Below are 23,421 nucleotides of genomic sequence, written 5' to 3' on the forward strand. Positions count from 1 at the left end.
TTAGAAAACGTTTTTTAGATTAAACTGGCATCAGTGTATGTGATTACTTCTTGTGTTGCTATTCTGTCACCAAATAGGTTATCACACTTTGAAAACTGTCTTAATTTGCTTAGGTCAAGAATTCTTCATAATATTTTCTTAGCAGTTTACATTAAAAAGTTTAAGCATTTCATTTCATTACGTTTCTCACTGGCCTCAACTGGTACAGTTGTATTGCCAAGTTTAAAACTCATAATAGACACACTATTATTGCATCCATAGTGAGTTACATGGTGAGAGAAAATCTCTTTTAGAATTTAAGTAATCTTTTTCTTTGCTACAAGTAAGCATATTACTTAGTTATATATTCCGTCTGTAACTGAGATTTGATGTTTGCATTAGAATCTCGTCCTTTGTCACTTCCTGTGAAAACCATGCTGAACTCATCTGAAAGCTGCAGAAGTCCTGAAGAAAGAATGAAGGAATTTATTGGAATAGTGTGGAATGCAGTTAAGTGCCTTACACTTCAGGTAAGATGAAAAGGAAGTGAAAAAAAACCTATGTCTTTCTAAACTTTATGATTCTTTTTATGCATCCTAGCAGTTTTTATTAGAGGTTTTTTAAAGGAGCTCCCAAGTTTTATTGTCTTATTTCAGTAGTTTCAAAGTCTTAGAGAATGAAAAATAAAATACAGATTTTTTTGTCAATTAAGGAAAGAATGCTTTGGGTTTAGAATATTAATTTTTGAAATAGATTTTATATCTAAGAGGGAAGATCCTTAAAAATTAAATGAAGAAAAAATGCTTATAATACTTTTCTATATTATAAACATACCTATACACCTTTCTATCCATTGTTAGATTTGCAGAATATAGTTGAGGAAAGTATGTATGATAAACACTTTCTTGGTATGTATGATGTTATACAGTGATGTCTCAGCTGCTTTCTTGTCTACCTTTTCATGAAGGACAAGTAGATGACCACTTGAATTAAACCTTTTCGTCCCAGATTCTTCTAGATTGTGATCACTGATCAATAAAAGCAAAGCAGTATATGCAGTATATATGCATACTATACACAAGAAGGGCCATGTTTGAAGTCCAGTGTTAAGACTGCAAGAACAAAAACTGGCAGGCTTTGAAATGCTAGGATTAAGATTCTGTGCTTCCAAGTATGAATGAAGTGTCTGCTTAGAAATTACCCTAACTTCAATTATTATAATTTGTGCCTCTTGAACGGTGCATTCTTTGAGATTGGTATATTATGGTACTCCAGTATATTGTAGCAAAACTGGTTTTGTCTTAAAATAAAATTTTAAAAATACAAAGACCCCTTATATCTGACAGAAAGTAATCATTGAATCATCTGTTCCTTCCTACCAAGACATATATTTTCTTATATATGGTGTTGTCCCAGAACCTGTGTTTGTTTTATGCCCCTTTCATGCAGGAAGTACCTTGGGTTCACAATATTAGAAATTCTGAAAGTTTTAAGTTTTGCCTGAGCAAGAACTTCAGATTTGTGACTTGATTGCAAAACATTGAAGTTGAGAAGATGCTTTCTGTTAGCTGTTTAGTTTTCAGCCAGCTCTTTCACCATTATTTCATGAGTATTTTGTTTGTTTTCCTTCCTTATGTTGTCATGGAGATTGAAATGGCTAGATAAGGGGAGTCCAGAGAGGTAACTTTTAAGCTGTTTGAAGAAAGCAGTTCATTTTTGTTATGTGTCTGAGTGGTACCTATCACAGTCAGATTCCCTATCTAAATGAGGCTTACAGTTTGAGTCATAATAAAAATAATAATATCCTAATGAGGATGTTGAAGAGCTGGTCCTTTATAAATGGGAGAAATTGAATTTTTTTTTGAGGTACGCTTTTTTATGTGAGCAAACTGTATTTGTTTCAAAGAATGTTTAAGATACCAGCTAAAAATGAAGTTGGTCAGTTACCAAATACAAACAAGCAAACAAAAAAAGGTTGCACCCAAATTAGTGACTGTTTTGTGGAGATAAAAGATGGTGACAGTGATAGGCACATGTTTTCTCAGAGTCATTTCTAAATGTATTTCTGTTCTTACATAGCATAAACTCATGGGTTAGAGTTAAAACAGTTAGTGTGGGCAGGGGATTTTTTGTATTAGATATTCTTTCCGGTGTGTTTGAGGTTCTAGATTTATTTGCTTTTTACAGCTATTTTTGGTAACATACTCATGCTTTCTATTTTCATCAGCATGAATATGAAATTACATTTTTAGTTTCTGTGTTGAAATTAAAAAGACCCTATGAGTTCATACAACAGCTTACACACTTCTGATATGTTTCGTCCTTATGCTTTGATCATACTGGGTAAGGTACTTGCCAGGGTCTTGCCAGAAGGATATTACATGTTACCAGTGAAAAGTTTCAGCAGACTCCAAGGAAACACTAAAGTCCCAGAACATGCTGCCAGACAAATACACAGTGCTCCTTCTTGGTGAAATATGAAGGATTTATAGATATGCTTGCTGTTCTTTTTATTATTCCTAGCAGTCCTTGTGGCTATTTTATCTAAATACATTTTTTTCAAGACATAAATGCACATATATAGCTTTTTACCTTCAATACCAGCCTAAATGAGAAAGCTGAAATTTCTGCAAGGCAATGTATAGGTGATAAGATGATGAGAATTATGAGTCTCTTTTTCAATTCAAGAGCAGTATATTTATTTATTAACCATAATACTCATTTTATTAAACACATAAATAGATTTTTATGTTAAGTTCATCCTGATTTTCTGTGGTTTTTTATAAGTTGGCATGAAAAAGGCAAATTTCTAGAATGTTTTGTCTGGTTATATGCTGAGCACATAGACTCTTAGTTTTTTTCTAAAGCTAGTTTCATGTTCCTGGATCTTTTATTAACATGATTGTAGAACAGAAAAGTCTCTAGTTGTCATCAGATAAAACAGAACTTCATAACTTAAAATCATCAAAGGATTATTCTTTTAGTGGAAGTTTGAGTAAGTAAATGTGTTTGGAACCAAAGTAACTGGAAAGTTTATTTTGGACCCAAAGCTGGTACTTGCTTAGCCTTAGCCCTGTCTTGCTCATGATGGAATATTGCATGAAAATGTTGTGCATTAGAGTTGTGGTTAGCTATTAGTATTTAAGTGAAAAGACTTTCATACTTAACTATAAGAAGTTGTTTTTATTATTTAGTTGTTGTAGGATTTTATATGCAGCCTTGAAGTCTTTTTGGCAGTTGCACCCTGTAGAAGGGTAGTGCTCACTTTTCACGTGTTCTTCATCCTAATAGTTGCTAAAATTGTGGAGTAGTATAAACACAATTATTTTTAATTGGTTGTTAATGCTGAATTCCATTGAGAACAATGAAGGATCTGTATTAAAAGCAAATGAATTAATGAGTAATGTTGCAATGAACCCCAACTAAATGAGAGTGTAATTATTACATAGAAAATTTAGCCAGATATTCCACATGCCTTTAAATATCCCAGAAATTATTTGAAAAAAAGAGTGTTTCCTGAAATTATTGAAAGTAATATTTTATTTAAAGCATAACTTGTACAAAATTTAGTCAGTGAAGCATTGATTGAAAGAACAGAAATTAAAGGATAGAGTTGGCTAGAGTTCCTAGTCTTTGAACAGTACTCTTTATTCATGGGTCAGGAAGAGATTCTATGACTTGTAACTTAGCAGTTACAACTATCAGAGGTTATTCAGCAGTTAGGAGAGAGGATGATTTCTTAAGTTGTTTACTTACCACAAACTGACAAAAAAATCAATTTTTCTATTACTAATTTTTTTAATTAAAAAAAATTAAAATCAAGCTTTCTTAGAAAATAATAGGAATACTGTGTAGAGCTAAGATACAATGTTTTAAGTGATCAAACAAAATGCAGCTAATCCTCATTTATACTCATTTGTGTGAACAGGTAGTCTGCTCTCTCAGTTTTCTCACTCATGTGCTGTGCTTTCCATTTATGTAATTTGTACTTTTTGTCTAATTTCAAAACACAGATTTCTGGTTTGCCTTTTTGAATTCTAACACACAGCTTGTGTCTGGCTCAAATGCAGATGGTCTTATTTGGTAGAGCTAATTTGGATGTCAGAGGCTGAGGGATGGTCTTACAGTAATGACCACACCAGAACCCCTATATGAGATGTGTAGTGGTGGTTCTTTTCAGTTTTGGGAGTCACTGGAGGATTTCCTTCTTTACCTGAAACTCCCAGAAAAAACATATTCACCTGTCTGCTGAGAGCATGTAATGTATGGTGATTTATGCGCAGAAGCGCCACTTCTGAGGAAACACCTTTATGTGAGTGTCACTTGTGGGTCATTTATAATGCCTTTGATTGGTCTGTAGCTACAAAATATGGGTTTGTGAAGGTATCACTATCATGAAAGGCTGTAAAGACTCTTGTACAACCTGTCCCTCTTTGTTGCACATAACTACGGCATGTCACTTTTGTTTCACTCCCTCCTGCTTACCCTTTTCAGTTAGGAAGACCTGCAGTATATAATCATTGTTCTCTCTATTGAGCTGCATTCGCTTTTTATAGAATATGAATTAAAAATACTCCATTTATTCCAGTAACTTAATACTTTCATTTCTGTACAAAAGTCTTAAAGTCATGGCACTTTTTTAGGCTTATATATTAGTAAAAGCTGAGAGCAAATGCCTTGTGTAACATTTTAAAAATAGAAGGGAAGATACTGCTTACTTCATTGGTTTATCATTAGTGTACGTTACTTAGCATGTATAGGCCTTGACATAATAGAAATGAAAATAGGGAGTGATTCTGTTTCAAGAATTTGTAATAATTCCTTCTCTTTAACACACGAATGTGTTCAGTATTGGCAAAAGAACATGTTGCTACCAAAACTGAAATAAGATCCTTGAAACAGAAAGGATGTTGCCATGGAAAAATGAAGTAACACTCAGTGCAGCTGTGAAGCATTAATGAATAGGATATTTTTTTAAAAGATCATTTGTGTTTGGTGTGGCTTGGAGGGTCCCAACCAGATGGTTTCCATGAGTAGGATCTGACCCCCAGCTTGAGGACTTCTTACTGGCAGATTACTTCATTTTCTTTCCCTTGGATTGTCAGATCCTTACATTAATGCAAGATTTACTGCTGCAGATTTATATTCAGTTACATAAATCAGTCACATTTTACATTAAATTCACAATTTTAGACACACCGTTTAACAGTTATTTAAAAAGTGTAAAAAGATTTATATGATAGCTTTAGTATATGCTATTGATGTAGTTTAATTTTAAGAATTTGGATTACATATATTTTAAAGCGCTTTCCGATTGGTGAAGCAATCTGTAGCGCACATTCTCACTTTTGTTCAACATATAGATCCATCATTTTAGGCACACTCTTCCATTTCTTCACTGGCACTTGTTATTAAACAGATATCCAGATTCTGTCAGATAAATGTGCATGAATGCCACTGAAATTGATAGTTGGGTGTCAGCAGAATCTGCCTCTGAGAAATTCAGCAGGTGCAGTTCAGTTTTGCACTTCTTGGGCCCTTGTGTGTCCAAGTTCACTATTTCTTATGTAATTATAATAACTGCATGCCTTGCACTAAGATGTGCAATTTTCCGTGAGCATTGTATTGGCCTTAGAATCCTGCAATAATATGTTGCAAAATTCCGTTATTTGTATAAAAATTTAAATGAAGCACAAGTAAGCCAACCATATCTGTAAGCAAACCTGTAATATTACGTATGGAGGCCCTGATGCAGTCATGTAAACCCCACCAAAATTCATGGTTCAACTGCCATTAAGTTGTTTGAAAATGAATTGCAAAGTAGCTGCCTATGTAAACAGTAATTTTCATCAGGCATTTGAAGGAGTGAAACTGTTGTGATTCTACTTCAATATTCTTGATATGGCAAAGTAAAATACAACAAAAATGATCTAATGAATTTTCTTCAGTACAAAGATGTACTGAACTGTAAAATTAAGTGTAAAAACCCTACTGAGTGTTGAGAACTCTTCTCAAGAGTACTCGGTAAAACATCTCCTGCAGATCCTGCTGCTGGTAATGTGATGAAGTACAGTATCTCTTCAAGGTGGTGGAATTTTTTGATTATTATTACCACATGGTTTGTGGCAGCATATAATGTAAATCCTCACGGGTACATATATATGGAGAATGGATGATTTGTTATAAACTGTTTATTCAGCAAATGCACAGATAGAACAGAAGTTTCACTGATCAGAAGTTCTCTTGTCATCTATTTATCATTATCCCACAATGGCTTGACCTGCAACCTATTACTAATAGACCAGAAAACGATCTAATGTGTCACTGTAAAAATCTTTGCAAATTGACACAATGACTAATTTACCATTTAAAAAAAATAAATCCAAATTTATTACATCTGAAACAATACACCGTTGCTTTTCATCCAGTATAAATAAAGTGCACCCTGCAACCTTGGATCAATAAACTACTTATCAAAGATGTAATTAACTTCATTTTACAACTCAAACAGTTCTAAAACTAGAAACAAACACAGACTTCGTGTAACAATGTATTTGTTTTTGCAAAATTATACTTATATTTTTCTGTAGTGAATTCTTGTCAGTTTGTCTAAGCAAAAGGGCACAAAAATGTTCAAATAAAGATGAATATCTGTGTTCTCTTCACTAGGCTGGCAAAGTACTTACAGTGCTGGGGAATTCCATCTCTATTGCAAATCATTATTGTGGTCTTGGGGGACTGTTAGCCTTCAGGGGAGGGTAAGGAGTACCCTCCACCACCCTAGCTGTGGTGTCTTCAATGATGTCAAATCAAAAGACACTGTTGCGTAAGTTTACAGCAAACAAATGTTCTTTTGTCACAGCTATAAATAACATCTTGTGTCCAACATTTCATACACTAGGTTTTTCCAAACATTGTGAAGACATGAACTGAATCATAGCTTGTACTTGCTTAATAAACCATTCAAGTGTGCAGGCTGTTAGGGCTATTTGATATCCAGGTGCAGAATATTACATGTAAGAGCCAAGGAAGACTAACTGAGACTGCAGTTTACACTGTCTCCGAGTTAACAAGTCGTGATGAGTTGAATTCTTGCTTTGGGTTCACTTGGCCTTGCTAGAAGCTCACAAGGAGATGGCAGAATGTCAGAAATATTTCAGGGTAACAGCACTGCTTGAAAATAAAGAACAAAAAAGTGCAATTTCACATTGCACTTTTTCATTTGCACTACTTCTTTTTGCAATGAAAACGGGAGAAAAGCTATATAAACTTTGTGACCTTTATTCATTTCTCTCTTTCATAGAATCATAGAATGGTTAGGGTTGGAAAGAACCTTAAGATCATCTAGTTCCAACCCCCTAGGGATGCCTCACAGTAGACCATGACCCCCGCCCCGGACTCTGTCCAGCCTGGCCTTGAACACTGCCAGGGATGGAGCATTTACCAGTTCTTTGGGCAAACTGTTCCAGTGCCTCACCACCCTCACAGTAAAGACCTTCTTCCTTATATCTGATCTGAACTTCCCCTGTTTAAGTTTAAACCCGTTACCCCTTGTCCTATCACTACAGTCCCTAATGAAGAGTCCCTCTCCAGCATCCCTGTAGGCCCCCTCCAGATACTGGAAGGCTGCTATGAGGTCTGCACACAGCCTTCTCTTCTCCAGAGTGAATTGCCCCATTTTTTTCAGTCTTCATATAGGAGGTGCTCAAGCACCCTTATCATCTTTGTGTATGTATGCACCCATCCATTTGTTTTAAAGTCAGTTTATATTTTTCCTAGTTTACCTGATGGTCAGACTTTTTGTACATGCTCATTGCTTTTGACAATGTAAAGATGGAATTTTCCCTGAAATAAGTCTTAAAAGAAGTCTTTATAGAAAGTAACAGCATATAAATTGTTGGGTAGTTTTAGAGGCTTAGCTGTTGCTAACAAAAGCTAACGAACTACAAAAAGAGAAGGCCTTTGTCAGCTTTATTGTGAGAACATTTTGTGACTCAATTATGCTTCTTGTAAAAAGCTGGTGAAATGTAGACAGAGGTATGTTCTGTTTATATGATAACACCTTTCTGATCAAATTTACAGACCAAAATCACACTTCTTCCCTACCCTGCCATAATCATACTTTGCAAGTATACATTTTTTGCCATCATTTTATACCATCTTTCCTCTTAATTCAACTAAAAGCCAAGAGCGTTTTCAATGAACCGTGATAGATGAGTAACTTGAGGCTTTGTACCAAGATGAATACTCCGCACTGGGAGAAAAAAAATGGTGATCTGTTTCTTAGAAATTGTTCTTGGTTTTGTTTTTTCAGCTTGAAGTGCAATCTTGTTGTGTATTCCTTCCGAATGACAGCTTGCCTTCCCCAAGTACAATTGTATCGGGTGACATTCCTGGGACTGTGCGAAGCTGGTACCATGGGCAGACCAGTATGCCTGGCATACTTGTCATCTGCTTGCCCCAGATAAAGATTATGAGTGCTGGACACAAACACATGGAACCATTGCAGGAAATCCCATTTGTTGTGCTGAGACCAATCCTGGAAGAAGGTAGTGTGATAAATTCAAATACACTTATTCTTTAATTTCCAGTTGTTACTGTTATGAAAATTATCATCACTTTATTTTGAAAACTTCTGGTGCTATGCTGCTTTTTTAATATTATGTATTACTGATGGCTAGAAATACTAATGACAGGGTTTGGTCCCCAGAGATAAGAGCGAAACTCATCATCAGAGAGCTAATTTTGTCATGTTTTATGTGTTTTTGAAGCCAAAAGAATTCAGAAGTGCAATCTTTACCTGCATTGGCTTTTGTCATTCAAGTTTTTGTGTACCTACAATTGGTTTGACATGACAGAAGGAGGCAGTGAGTTGTGAATCCCGAGGGAGAACTGAGGCAGGTTAGGAAAACTTTATGGTTTATGGGTTTATGTTAATGCCATAATGCATTAGATAGTGCCTCATAATTAAGTTAAAAATTTCATGGAAATGCCAGTTTTTGTGTTTTAACCCCAGTGGGCTGCTCAGCTCCATAGAATAGCCACTCACTTGCCCCCCCCTTAGCTGAACGGGGAAGAATCAGAAGGGTAAAAGTGAGAAAACTGGTGGGTTTAGATAAAGACAATATAATAGGTAAAGCAAAAACTGCACATGCAAGCAAAGCAAAATAAGGAATTAATTCACTACTTCCTATCAGCAGCCAGGTGTTCAACCATTTGTGGGAAAGCAGCGACCTATCTCACGTAAGAGTTATTTGAGAAAGCAAATGCCGTAACTCTGTCTTTCCCCTTCCTCCTGTTCCCAGCTTTTTTTTGCTAAGCATGGAATCATATACTATGGAACATCCCTTTGGTCAGTTGGGGTCAGCTGTCCCAGCTGTGTCCCCTCCCAACTTCTTGTGCACCCCCAGCCTACTTGCAGGTGGGGCAGTGTGAAAAGCAGAAAATACCTTAACGCTGTGCAAGCACTGCTCAGTAATGACTAAAGCATCCCCATGTTATTAACAGTTTTCATTGCAAATACAAAACATAGCACCATACCAGCCACTATGAAGAAAATTAAGAGTATCTCAGCCCAAACCAGTACATTGGTGTACAGTTCGTTATTGTATTCTTGAACTATTATTATTTGGAAAGAATTGTTGTGGTTTTGTCATATTAGAGATGTTGCCAACTGAAAAAAAAAAAAAGAGAAAGGTATGTTTTTCCTAATAATTTTCAGTAGGAATGATCTAATTTGCTAATCAAAGTGAGAGATAAAAGAAAAATAAATTTAACCAAACTATTCTGTTTGCTTTAACCGATAATGTAATTTGAACCATTTATGAAAGGAAGGAGACAGTTGAATTTTGTTAAACCCAGATTTGAAGAAAAGATCCTAGTGAGAGAAAAGAATCCCCCTTGTTGGGATAAAGCCTATGGTAAGGAATTTATTTGTGTGTGGCTTTGTGTTCTGGGAATAATGCCAAACAGAAGTTCTCACAATCTTGATATTTTTGATTCTCTAATGGAGCTGTTGCCTTCTTCCATGCCAAAACTCCAACAGAATGTTATTTTGTTTTCCAAAGCTTCTAAGTCACCTCCTTTGTTTGTTCCCATGTAGAGGTAAATAATTTTTATGGACTTTTATTGGGAGAGTCTCTCAGTTTGCATTCTATCTTTGACCGAGTCTTCAGGGATGTACCATCATTCTTAAGACATGTTACCATCTCTCTGAAATTATGTTTATTCAACCTTGCTTTTCCTGGAAACTGTTTTTGGAATCAGTCCTTTTATGAAGAAGACCTAAGTAAAAGGCTTGTTTACAAGGATGCATAGTTACTTTAAAGAAAGCTGTATGATCACTCATTTTTCTTACTGCATGAACAACTAAAAGCAGAGAAAGAGGGAGCATAGTTATACTGTCACTTGGGGATATTGGAGCCTACTCACAGGGACTTACTGACCTCGAGATGTCAACGTACTGTAAAAATAGCTTGTAAAATATCCCACAATCGGGTCTTTCTGTTTGCTTTCAGAGCCCTGATACGTTTCTTTTCTGAGGTAGTTTTGTAGTTTGTAGGTTGTCCTGGGTTCAGCAGTAGCAGTCATTTTTCCCCTTCTTGGTAGCTGGTGCAGTGCAGTGTTTTGACTTTCAGCTCGGGAACAGAGCTGATAACAATGATGTTTTGGTTTGGCCAAGGACTTTGTGAGCCTCATGCTCTGCCAGGGAGAAGGGGAAGCCGGGAGGAAGCAGAGACAGGACACCTGACCCATACTGACCAAAGAGCTATTCCATACCACAGCACGTCATGCCGAGGATGTCACTGGGAGTTAGCCGGAAGGGCTGAGAGACTGCAGGGTTGGAGGAGGTATGGGTCGGTGCTTGGTTGGGCTGAGGGGGGCAAGTTATCGGTCAGCTGGTGCTGAGGTGTTGTATTCTCTTCCCTTGTTATTTCCTTTATCATTATTATTATTGGTGGTAGCAGTAGTGATTTGTGTTATACCTTAGTTACTAAACTGTTCTTATCTCAACCCGTGGGAGTTGAATTCTTTTCGATTCTCCTCTCTGTCCCTCCGGGAGCAGGGGGAGGGCAAGAAAGGGGGGGAAGTGAGCGAACAAATTACCTGACTGGGTTTAAACCACGACAGTTCTTTTTGGCGCCCAACGTGGGGCACGAGGGGTTGAGATAACGACAGATCTGTCCGGATTAATAGTCACTCGTCACAATGACGATTTATTGGCTCTCAGAGTTGTTTCTCTTGATCTCACAGCTTCAGAATGTTGTAACTTACGTAGAGGCGGTATTTGCTGTGATAGTGTTTATCAAGTGTGGGGCCTGGGCTAAGGTTCTTGTCTCACTGTGCTTTATGGCAATGGCTTGTAATACGGGCGGGCTCCAGCAGCAGGGCGGGACGGACGTGGCCGTGGACTTGTACCTGGCCGTCCGGCTGCTCTTCACCGTCGTGGCCCTCACCCTACTCTCCATCTTCGTGAGGCTGCGGGGAGCTGAGGGGGAGCGGCCCCGGGAGCCGGCGGCAGCCGAACCGGCCCGGGAGAGCGGCCCCGGGCACCAAGCGGCGGCGGGAGCGGGGCCGGAGGCCGCGAGGGGACGGCTGCCGGTGGAGGAGGCCGGGGCGGTCGAGGAGCAGAAGGAGGCGGCTGCCGAGCAGAGGGAGAAGGCGGCGGAGGAGCCGAGCCCCGCGGAGGAGCCGAGCCTCGCGGCCGAGCACAGCCCCGCGACGGCCGAGAGCATCCCCCGGAAGCCGCCCGCCGAGCCCCAGGAGGATGCAGGAGACCACGCAGCATTTCCCAGCAAGGCAGAGGAGGAAGAGCTGGACTCAGGAAAAGAGAAGCTGGCGGTGGGAGAGCCGGCAAGCACAGCAGCTACACCAGCCCCAGTGACAAGTACAGCAGCATCAACTGAGAGTTCTGAAGGTTTTGAATGGCCTTTGGGTACCCCTGGGACCTGCCTGCTGATTGTGATGGGGATCAGCATGTTGACGCACACACAGACTGTGTTCTACCCACAACCATTTTGTCTGATCTCAAAAGTTAAGCAGAGTCAGGTTTGGGTCTTGTCTGGGATTAGACAACGATGCAGGGGGACCAAGAGATTTTCCCCAAGGCTGGACAGTCATGAGTGGCAGGGTGTGTGGGACAGTATGGGCAAGTATCTAGTCCACTGGGCCCCTCCAGTGCTTTGGAAGCATTGGAGATGGAAGGCAGCTGTGTGGAGTCCCCAGCAGCAAGCTGCAGAAACTGCTGAAGGGGACAGTGAATTATTTTAAGCCTGGTGGGCCCATGGCACTTCAGGCCATCAGAGCAGAGATGCATCACAGAGATGGACTCATGATCGAGGGGTGGACTTAACAATGGACACTATTGCCCAGGTTATTCATGAGTGTGACCACTGCACACAGTCTCTCCTGCTCTGGAAGACTCTTACAAGAGATGGAGCCTGACATGGACCAGATGGACGCAGCAGCTTTATAGTGACTGGTCCATGCACTAAGTTAAGAGTGCACCGAGATAAGAGTGATGGTATATTGAAAATGTGGGATCTGAGCATGACGTGAATGGCATGGAATAAGGGGTGGATAATGTCCTGGGTTCAGCAGTAGCAGTCATTTTTCCCCTTCTTGGTAGCTGGTGCAGTGCAGTGTTTTGACTTTCAGCTCGGGAACAGAGCTGATAACAATGATGTTTTGGTTTGGCCAAGGACTTTGTGAGCCTCATGCTCTGCCAGGGAGAAGGGGAAGCCGGGAGGAAGCAGAGACAGGACACCTGACCCAAACTGACCAAAGAGGTATTCCATACCACAGCACGTCATGCCGAGGATGTCACTGGGAGTTAGCCGGAAGGGCTGAGAGACTGCAGGGTTGGAGGAGGTATGGGTCGGTGCTTGGTTGGGCTGAGGGGGGCAAGTTATCGGTCAGCTGGTGCTGAGGTGTTGTATTCTCTTCCCTTGTTATTTCCTTTATCATTATTATTATTGGTGGTAGCAGTAGTGATTTGTGTTATACCTTAGTTACTAAACTGTTCTTATCTCAACCCGTGGGAGTTGAATTCTTTTCGATTCTCCTCTCTGTCCCTCCGGGAGCAGGGGGAGGGCAAGAAAGGGGGGGAAGTGAGCGAACAAATTACCTGACTGGGTTTAAACCACGACATAGGTATACTTAAAAGAACATTTTAAGTACAGTACTTTGATTCAGAAACCTAACAGCTCAGTTGTACTAAGTAACATATGAACAGAAATGGGTTTATCTATGTAAGGCATGAAATATGCTGTTGAACTTCTGTTGAATAGCAAATACACTAAGTTCATAAAGGTATTAAATTACACTAAGTATTATCTTTATAATTCAAATAAATCAGATTATAGTTACATGAGTCAATATTCACTGAAAATATTAAAATAGAATTGCAGAATTGTAGAGCAGCCCAGGTTGGAAGGGGCCTTGAATGATCATCTGGTCCAAACTTTCATGTCAAGGGAAGCCTAGATGAGATTGATTATAACCAGCAGCCTGTTCAGTCACTTCTTAAAACCCTCCATATCCCTGTGGAGGTTGTTCCAGTGAATGGTTGTTCTTACTGTAAAAAACTTAATTCTTATATCAGCATGAATCCTTCTCTGGTGCAGCTTGTACCTGTTGCCCCTTTTCTACCTCATTTTCTTCTTCTTGTGGAAAGGGGGACCTCTGTCCTGTTTGTAGCTGCCCTTTGAGTAAACTAGTTACTAAGAAGAGATTGAATACTTAGAAATTCAGTCCAAGCAGAACTGAAATGTTTAGAGAACCATTTAAGGTGAGTTGTCACTTTCTGTGCACACTATGTCCCACTTCAAACACTTGACAATCATCTCTATATTCTCGAAGTTCCAACCTGTAGTGATAGTTAGTAACTTTACAGTTTGACAAAATATGCTGTTATGATCAGGACTTCTGGACTTCTGAGTTGTCTTCCAAAAGGTGAATATGTTGTAATAGGAAAATAAATCAAAGACATGATACTGGTAACTTTTATGAATTCAGCCTTTGTGAAGATCTGTGGTTGCATCAGATACAGTAAGATACAGATAATTAGGTAAGACACAGTAACACACATTTAGAAACCGATGTTCAGAATACCTTAAAATTGTTGTTGATATTGATTGATACCTGTCGTATTCACATTCTCATATGGGTAACAGGAAACTGACAATCATGTAAATCACTGAACTCCAAACATATAAATCTGAGAGGTGGCTTTTGTTTGTGAAATATGACAAGTTACATAACCTCACAGATTTTTGTAGCGTATGTTTAAACTCAGTAAGTTCTGCCTTGTAGGGAAATAGAAAATTAGGGCTTCTAATACTAGTGTGTGAAGAAATCATGATGAAATGTATTGGACATAAGCTACTCCAATATAATAAAAGCATATAGATTTCAACCTGCAAAAAATGGCGGCTGAATGTTTAAAGTAGAACAGCAGCATACTGGCATTCTTAGAAGTTATTGTCTTGCATTGTATTTTAAAAAAAAGTGCAACTTTAACTAACAGCTGAAACATAATTTCTGTAAACTGTAAGATGAATATTTGACATTCAAATAGTGTGCTATTTCATATAATCATAAATTGGTTTGAGTTGGAAGGGACCTTAAAGGTCATCTAGTTCCAACTTCCCTGCCATGGACAGCTTCCACTAGACCAGGTTGTTCAAAGCCCCATCCAATCTGGCCTTGAGCATTGCTAGGGATGGGGCAAACCTGTACCTGTGTCTCACCACCCTCATAGTAAAACTTCTTCCAAATGTTTAATCTAAACCTAAATTCTTTCAGTTTATTTCAGTTTATATTCAATGTCATTATCTGTAAAACTTGGTAATTATGGCATTTAACTAACTTATTATGGTTAATGACCTTATAAAATCAGTTGTCACATTTTAATGACATTCATCAGTATCTGAATAGCAATGAAGTTCTGCATGAACAAGTTGTTAATGTTGAGTTCAGCTGTTGGAGGTCTCTAGCTGGATTTAAGTTAGAAAAGCCTGTGGGTTTGTGCTTACATTTGAAGTCTTGAACTAAATCTCATCTGCTGAATGTGAGCTCTGGACTTAAGCCCTTAGGGGTTTTGACTGGGTGCACCTAGGATTTTGCAGCTGTACAACTGCTTCCCTGTTGCATGACTGGAAGTTCTAAAGTGACCTAACATGTAATGACTGCAATATTTTTTTTAAAAAGAACATTGTATGTTGCATGGTAACGTGGGCATGTTGGAAATCCATGTAAAATGCCACAGTGTGGGTGCGGAAAGGCAAATGAAGACAGAGTTGTCAAGATGCTTTTTGAAGATTGCAGAGGATACCTTTAGGAAGTCTGGGAATAGATCCCAGGTTGTATGCATGATAAAGCTTTTGTGATCTCTCTCCTACCATTACTGATTTGAAACAAATGCGATTTCTCTTTTTGCACAAGTGTCAACATTGTATACACAACATGGTGTACATCTGCCACTTCTGCAGCCTGGTTTTTAAAGCAGAGAAGTGTCATATAAAAGTGAGAGCAAATATGTAACTGTTATTAGTAAAGTACATTTATCAGTATTATATGTCATGCATTTGAAAAGGCTTATAATGGGCATTACTCTAGCTAAGAAACAAAGTGCATCAAATAACTACCAGAGAAAGTGCTTTCACATAGCAAAAATTTGTTATTATATATCATATAATCATAGAATGGTTAGGGTTGGGAGGGATATTAAAGGTCAAATACTTATTTATATCTTGCAAAAAATAACTCAAACACTCTGTAGGAAGGGAGTCTTCTTGAACTGTTGGAAATAGCAGATAAATGATGAACGCCAGTTCTTTGCAAGTTGTCTGATGACAGGGTCAGTCAGCTGCCAAAGATCTGAAAGTGGTATTTATATAGTTAAGAAGTTATCAAAGCACTTGAAATATCTTAATGAACACTTTTTTTTTTAATCAGTAATGATGCTTGAAAAATTTAAAAATACTGATCTATGAGAGTGGTAGATCAGGAATTACAGAATCATGGAATAGTTAGGGTTGGAAAGGACCTTAAGATCATCTAGTTCCAAGCCCCCTGCCATGGGCATGGACACCTCCCACTAAACCGTATCACCCAAGGCTCTGTCCAAGCCGGCCTTCAACACCGCCAGGGATGGAGCATTCACAATTTCCCTGGGCAACCCATTCCAGTGCCTCACCACCCTCACAGTAAAGAACTTCTTCCTTATATCCAATCTAAACTTCCCTTGTTTTAAGTTTTAACCTGTTACCCCTTGTCCTATCACTACAGTCCCTAATGAAGAGTCCCTCCCCAGCATCCCTATAGGCCCCGTTCAGATACTGGAAGGCTGCTATGAGGTCTCCATGCAGCCTTCTCTTCTCCAGGCTGAACAGCCCCAACTTCCTCAGCCTGTCTTCATACGGGAGGTGCTCCAGTCCCCTGATCATCCTCGTGGCCCTTCTCTGGACTTGTTCCAACAGTTCCATGTCCTTTTTATGTTGAGGACATCAGAACTGCACACAATACTCCAAGTGAGGTCTCACAAGAGCAGAGTTTAGGGGCAGGATCACCTCCTTCGACCTGCTGGTCACGCTCCTTTTGATGCAGCCCAGGATACGGTTGGCTTTCTGGGCTGCAAGCGCACACTGCTGGTTGGTTTTGTTTTTTTTGGTGGTTGGTTGTTTTTTTTTTTTTAATGAATAAAAGGAAACGCAGTTTCAACCACAAAATAAGGGTTTATCGGATGATTAGTTCCAGTATAATTTTAGAATGGTCACACAGTTTATATGGAAGTGAAGAAGAGGTAATTGATGACATTAGGGGGAATTTTGTAGTTCTAAATTTGCCATATCTTTACTACAGCCATTGCTCAGTGTACTGTGGTTTACGCGCATTGATAAAATTTGATTGGTGTTTTCCTTTTAAGGTAGATAATGAATGTAGCACAGTAGAGTTAACATTTGCTGTTTTCCTTGGAGATTCTTTCTTTCTAATCCATGAAATAGAAACAATGTAAATTTACTGTGGCGGTCACAGAAAAAAAGAAAACCAACAAAGTTCATGCGTGGTAATTAGAAACATGTCATTAGAGTTGACTTCACATTTGAATTTTTTCCATCTATTACAATTAGTATTTTGTACTTCTTGGCTGACTGAACTTGAAAAAAATACAGCTCACTAGCTACTTTAAAATTTCTAATCTGAACCCTTTCCAAAATATTTTCAAGTTAATTTGGTTGAGCTGAATTTTCAGTATGTAATAGCTTCAAAATAAACTACTGAAGTTTTTAGTTTCTTAGAATGAGACACACGGACTCTTCTGGTATATGCTCTTGACCATGTACATTTATTGCAGTGCCACCTGTGGAAGAAACAATAAAACTCTTACTAAAATACTACAGTAAAAAGAGTTTGGATCCAGTTTTATTTTAATCTCAAAACCTTTCTAAAGTTTCTTTTAAATAATCACTGTTAACAATTTGTGCCATTTCTTAGTATTGTCATTTCTCAGCAGGACAGTGTTGACTGTAGGCCGCACCAGGCAGCTAACAACTCTCCATACACCTTTTAGATATACTGGTTAGTATTCTTTGTTGCCCTGTGAGACTCCAGACGCCCATCCCATTTTATTTGTCTGTCATCTTCTGTTCTGATTCTCAAGACTGGCTCCCATGCTTTGGGTATTAGATTAATTTCGACTCTTCTTACCCATGGCTCCAGGCCCAAATCTTGAACGATAAAACCTCATGCTAAATAATCTTCTGAATTTTGATTTAGGAAGGAGAACTTCTCTCCTTCTCTTTCTCCAAGTGACTGCACTTTGTACAAAGATGAACTGTTTCAGCCCAGGCTGAGATTTGTGGATGCTCACCAGCCTACTCTTGGATCTGAGACTACATTCCACCGTTCTGATGTTACTTTGAATTGGGGCAGGAAATTTCTCTTGGTGGTTAGAAAATTCACATGCTGGGCAGAGGCTCTCTGTCATTTTAAGTGGAGACCAAAAAAGACCAAATTCCTCAGCAGAAAATCTGATAAATGGAATTATGGAATTTTCCTTAGAGGAAAAAAATACCACCAAAAAACAAACAAGCCCAAAACCTGAAATAATTGTTATGCAAAAAAAAGTTTCAGGTGAAAGGAGAATTACTCACGTATCTGTCACTATTTCATATTCCTCACTTCTGCTGAGCATGTTTTGAGTTTTAGTTCAGTGTCTCTTGTAGAGCCTCTCTGTGACCCATTTATCATATGTGGGATTGTATTGATTTTATGTGGCAAGGTTTTGGTAGTGGGGAGGACTGCAAGCGGAGAAGATACCCACCTGCAGCCTGTGAAGCTTTTCATCATATTTTTCTCTTCTCTATCCAGTTGAGGAGGGGAGTGATCAAACAGCTTTGGTGGGTACCTGCCATCATGTTTCCATAGTCTGTGGAAGATATTCCCTCACTAAAAAGAATTCCTGGTGGTCTTTTCAAGATTTACCCAGATACTTCTCTCTGTGATCCTGCTTTTGAAACTCCCATTTACTGACAATCTAAAGAAAACCGATTGTACCAAAGTTTCAGGCTTTTTGTAATTCAGCTGGACACTGCCAATTCTTTCACATATTATTCTTGATAATGATTCATGGTAAACTGCCAGGCACTTCTCTGGGTAGGGTCCCTCCTACATATAAGAAACAAAATGCTCATGTATGTCTGCAGTAATTTGTTTTTACAAAATCCATCACCATTCTGTTCCTAGGAAGTTAAATGGAAGCAGTAGAAAGAGCTGTACTGTGATCAAGGTCTTGTTTACCTGAGCGGGGCATTGGGATAGGCTTTACTCTGGCACCACTCTCTTTGGATGCGAGCTGTGAATTTGTGGAAGAAATTTTTTAGTGATAAAACCTATAAAAACACGCGTATGTAATGGAAGGAACTGCCTCTGCCGTCTGTATGCTGAAATAAGTGGGGAGTGGTTTCTGGATATTCTTCAGTTTGAGGAAAATGGGATAATGCCAAAAGACTTCTTTAAAGACTACGTTGTACATGTTTTGTATATGTACATGTCTTGGGGTTAAAATTACCAATGGATTTCAATTTTTAGAAAGTTGTAAGAAATTTGTTGCTATTGCTTAGACTTTGAGGTATAAAATGGAATTGATGGTTGAATTACATTTGTGAGAGATTGAGATCAATTTAATGATTGTTGATTTTTCTGACTTCTAAGGGGTTTTAGGGTAATCCTTTTAATGAGTTTCTAGAAAATGATAGCATAGTTTTTTATTATGCAATTATTTAACTGTTTCTCCTTCTTTTTAATCATTAGGTGATGCTTTTCCATGGACTATTAGTCTGCATCATTTCAGTATATATACTCTTCTTGGGCAACAGATGACACTTAATTTAGTGGAACCAATGGGCTGTACTTCTACTTTAGCTGTCACTTCACAGAAACTGCTTGCTTCGGGGCCAGAATCCAGACACTCATTTGTTGTCTGCCTCCATGTCGACCTTGAGTCCCTTGAAATAAAATGCTCCAACCCCCAGGTTCGTACATCTAATTGATTTATGAAAGGAAATTAAAAATAACTTGATTTAAGTACAATTGTTATGCATTTTGTGGAAGAAGTTCTCTTCTATCTTAGTTTTTTTTTTAAATCCATCAAGATCAAGGTGCTTAGATTAAGATTTGCTTTGAAGCTCTCTCAAGTTTTGTAATTTAAACTCTTCTCAAAATGTAATAGCTATAGTATAAATGCATCTTCTGGCTGATGGAGTGAAATGAATTGCAGATGTACCATTAAATGCTGTTCTGCTGTCACTGTGGATTCATACATTGAAGTGGTTTAATGTTATTTTTTACCACATTTTCAGAGAACTAACATTTCTTTGAGCATAAAATGTTTTTAGGCAGACAATGGCATAAAAAAAGATGAATGTATGTAAACAAAAGTTATGACCTCAGTTATGTTTATTAAAAGGCAGAGATGTTGCTAGATTTTCAGAAGGTGCACCCTGTATTTTACTGACTTGGATCAAGTTTGCTGTAGCTCCAAATAGAGTAGGATTTCTATGCAAAATTTTGAGTAATCTTTACTACAACTCAGAACGCATTCCTGACAGTTGCAATGTTTCCAGCAGTGCTGAAGAGAACACTCTTCTTGGGAACTGCAAATCTTTTGAGGTCTGAGTAGGGGTCTGCATTCGTATGCTGTTTGCTCTGAAGTTCTAGTCATAGTGAAGATCTTTCAAAGGACCTTATGGACAAAATGGGCTGTTCATTGCTTCACTTAATAGAAGGAAAGGGAAAGAACACAAACTATTATAGTTTTGATCTGATTGACAGCACATCACATTTGTAAAGATTTATGAACCTATGGCCTAAGTCTGGGAATACTAAAGCTAAGGTGGCTGGTGGAATTTTAATGTTATGCCTTGTGTGTACTTATTACAATATGTTTCTCAGTCGCATGCAGTTTTTCCCTTGCCTCATTCCACGTTCTGTGAATGAAACAAGTGATTTAAACTATGTATTTATTTTACCCTTAATATGGGATCTCCCTCCCTGTTCACTACTTTCCATACAAGTTATTTCTGACTCATTTGCTTTATGCCATTGTCTTCTGCACGAGGTAGGCTCCACTCAGTAGGAAGAATGGTAGAGTGAGACTCCTCACTGGACATACCAAATTAAAATTGAGCAGCCTCAACAAGATCTACTCAGAATGTGAAGCTGTATGAGAGATATGTTTGCACACATAAAGGGTTGTTACTGTGTTAGAAATGTATAAATAGGAAAGGGCAAAATTATGTTTTTTTCTGACAATTTGCATTTAAAGATATATATTTATATTTAAAGTACATTTATTTTGTAACTTTGTGGTATTTTCATTACATGCAATGAATAATTTCACAGCCTTCGTAAACCTGCCTTGTTCTGTATTAATTTTCATAGAGCTGTCAAGATTAATCTTGATACCACAGCTATTTAGAGAATTGGCAAACATTTTGTAGAAAAACAGCTTGCTACATTTGATCAATGTACTCTCAGTGAAATTCCAGCAAACTGTCTGATCAACTCTGATTTTTTTTTAAATCTCCAAAAGGATTACTCATGGTTAATATACATAATACATCAATAGTATTAACTTATAAATGGAAGTCTTATCTAAATTTAAGGTGCAAATTAAAAGGAAAAATGGAGCAAGTAAAATACATTTTCAAGCTTCGAAGTGTGATCATATAATTCATTTTGCAAACTATGGAAAAATATTTGTACTTAAAGTTTAAATTGTAAGTTCTGTGTAGATCATATTACGGGTATAGTGATACGTTACAGTGAAGTTGTATGGTAGAATATCAGACCATATATTGTTGTCTTGAAGGATATTCTTTCCTCTGCACACTGTAGTATTACTCATTTACTGCAGTATTATGGTGACCAAAAGGGTGAGGACAAATTATTGGCATTTAGCAAAGGTTCTTGAATTGCCCTTTCTCCCTTATATCTGCCTTGCTTGTTCTTTCTTCTTTACACATGCAAAAGGGGAAAAAAACCTAACTGTCCTAACTGACCTAACCTAACCTAACCTAACCTAACCTAACCTAACCTAACCTAACTAATCAGCTGTCTTTAACTAGATGTTCAAGAACAGCATATGGAAAATACAATTGCATAAACAGCATTTGATAGTTACAAATTTGTAATAGAGTATGAAATTTGATTCTTTAGAATGATGGACTGTGTTTTGTCCATAGATGACAGCCTTAAAGTAGGTGATACTTAGTGAATTTGTTAAATGGCAACAAAGGTGAAGTATTTTACTATATGACTATTATGATTTAATAGGAAACCATGTTCTGAGGATTGTTAAAGTCAAGAGATATTTCCAGTGTGCAAAATTGCCAGGATATTGTCTTTTGGTATAATTTTCAATTTTGTAGTAATGTGTTATTTTTTAAGTGTAAAATGCTGTAACATACTGAACTTCACAGATTTTTGCCAAGTAGTCAGTGGGGTCTTATAGAGTTATGTGTGGTTTTGCTAGGCAGGGAGTAGAAGCAGCCTGAGAGGGAAACTTTTCTTAAAAAATCCTGGCAGAGTTATTCCTATTTTTGTCATACCATTTTTCTTCTTTTGAATAGAGAGTACTAAAAATAATTATTATATATTAACTGTTATGCTCAGAAATACTTATAAAGGCAAGAGGCCTTACACTTAACGTTAACTTTTCTAATAAAATCAGAAATGGATTTTCAAAATACTGAGACTAATCACTTGAAAAACTTCAGCCAACAGGAGAAGTAGAAATCCTTCCATTTTTACATTTAACATGTAACAACCAATGGAGTAAATTTAAGTGGATTAAATATAATCCAAGATATAACTTTAGCTAATTATCTGAAGTTTTAAAACTTTATTAGCATGCAGGCTTGCACCTTCTTTTTTTTGTTTTCAAGAGGTTTTGGTGTGAGGAGTTTTAGGTTTTTTTACTTTTTAACGTATCTCCATGAAAATTATCAAAGTGTGCCGTTTTTAATTGGTGAACTTGTTTTGCCTCTGGTTTCAGAGCAGGGTGAAGTATTAGTGTCATAGTACTTGGTGTGTGGTTGCTGGCAATATTTGGAGAGCTGACGCTGCTGTCTAAAATAGGCACTGCTTCGGAGTGGCTGCAAAGATTCTAACCTGAGCAATTTTAAAAGATAGCATAAGTAATTATTTAATTATTATGACTGTTGCAACCTCACTAAGAATTTAAACTCTTAAGTGTCGGATTACCCGATGACAAACCTCTTTACCTTGCATATGTGTATGTATATAGACATACAAGCTCCTTCTTTTGTGTTGTTTTGTGCCTTTGAGAACAGTAGCATAATTAAATTTCTGGAAGCCCTGCTTCGTGAAGACAAGTATAGCTGAAATTGTCCTTTGGTTTCTTGACCAAAAATATTTGGGGGAGGGGGAGTAGGAGACAGGGGTTGCAAACATGTATGATTTGGATATGTGCCTGTGTCCTATTAATTTTCTAGAGACTCTTTTGCCAGCAAAGTGTCAACACCAGTTAATGTTATATTACTCAGTCAATCGGATGGACATTATTAGTTGATCTTCCAGTGTTACATGGAAAAGACTAGGGAAAACTTAGAAATTTGCAATTAGTAATTTAAAGGTTACCAGTGCATATCAGAGTGCTGCAGACACAAAATATTTTAAAGGTTAACTAAAAAGAACTTTGGGCCACAGCCAGTTATTGTTTCTCTGTACATTGCTCTGTGTACGAAGACAAAAAGTGCACAAAAAAGTTTATGTCCTTTAAGGAAAAATTCTGGCAAAAGAGTGTATGACCTGCTCATTGTAAGCCTTGAAACTTCAAAAGAAAATCCAAGATGAATTAAGAAGGTTTTTATAAAATTCCAGCACTGTACCTCTGAAGAAAGAACTGTAGCGTGTACT

The 23,421-nt window shown here is 37.9% G+C and overlaps 1 protein-coding gene across 10 annotated transcripts in view; it reads left to right on the forward strand.

Annotated features, from left to right (window-relative positions):
* Positions 1-23,421, forward strand: part of VPS13B (vacuolar protein sorting 13 homolog B) — a 442,303-nt gene that overhangs the window by 211,218 nt on the left and 207,664 nt on the right. For all 10 annotated transcript variants that reach the window (XR_008971116.1, XM_057400543.1, XM_057400540.1 and 7 more), the window contains 3 exons: positions 382-509; positions 8,294-8,528; positions 19,294-19,514. Coding sequence is in view for 9 of the 10 variants with exons in the window: in XM_057400543.1 (XP_057256526.1) it covers positions 382-509; positions 8,294-8,528; positions 19,294-19,514 (584 nt within the window). In the remaining variant the exon portion in view is untranslated. The remainder of the gene's footprint in view (positions 1-381; positions 510-8,293; positions 8,529-19,293; positions 19,515-23,421) is intronic.

Source organism: Pezoporus wallicus, unplaced genomic scaffold, assembly GCF_028554395.1.
Source record: "Pezoporus wallicus isolate ANWC-B61680 ecotype Strahan unplaced genomic scaffold, APGP_CSIRO_Pwel_v1 contig_7985, whole genome shotgun sequence".
Taxonomy (NCBI): Eukaryota; Metazoa; Chordata; class Aves; order Psittaciformes; family Psittacidae; genus Pezoporus; species Pezoporus wallicus.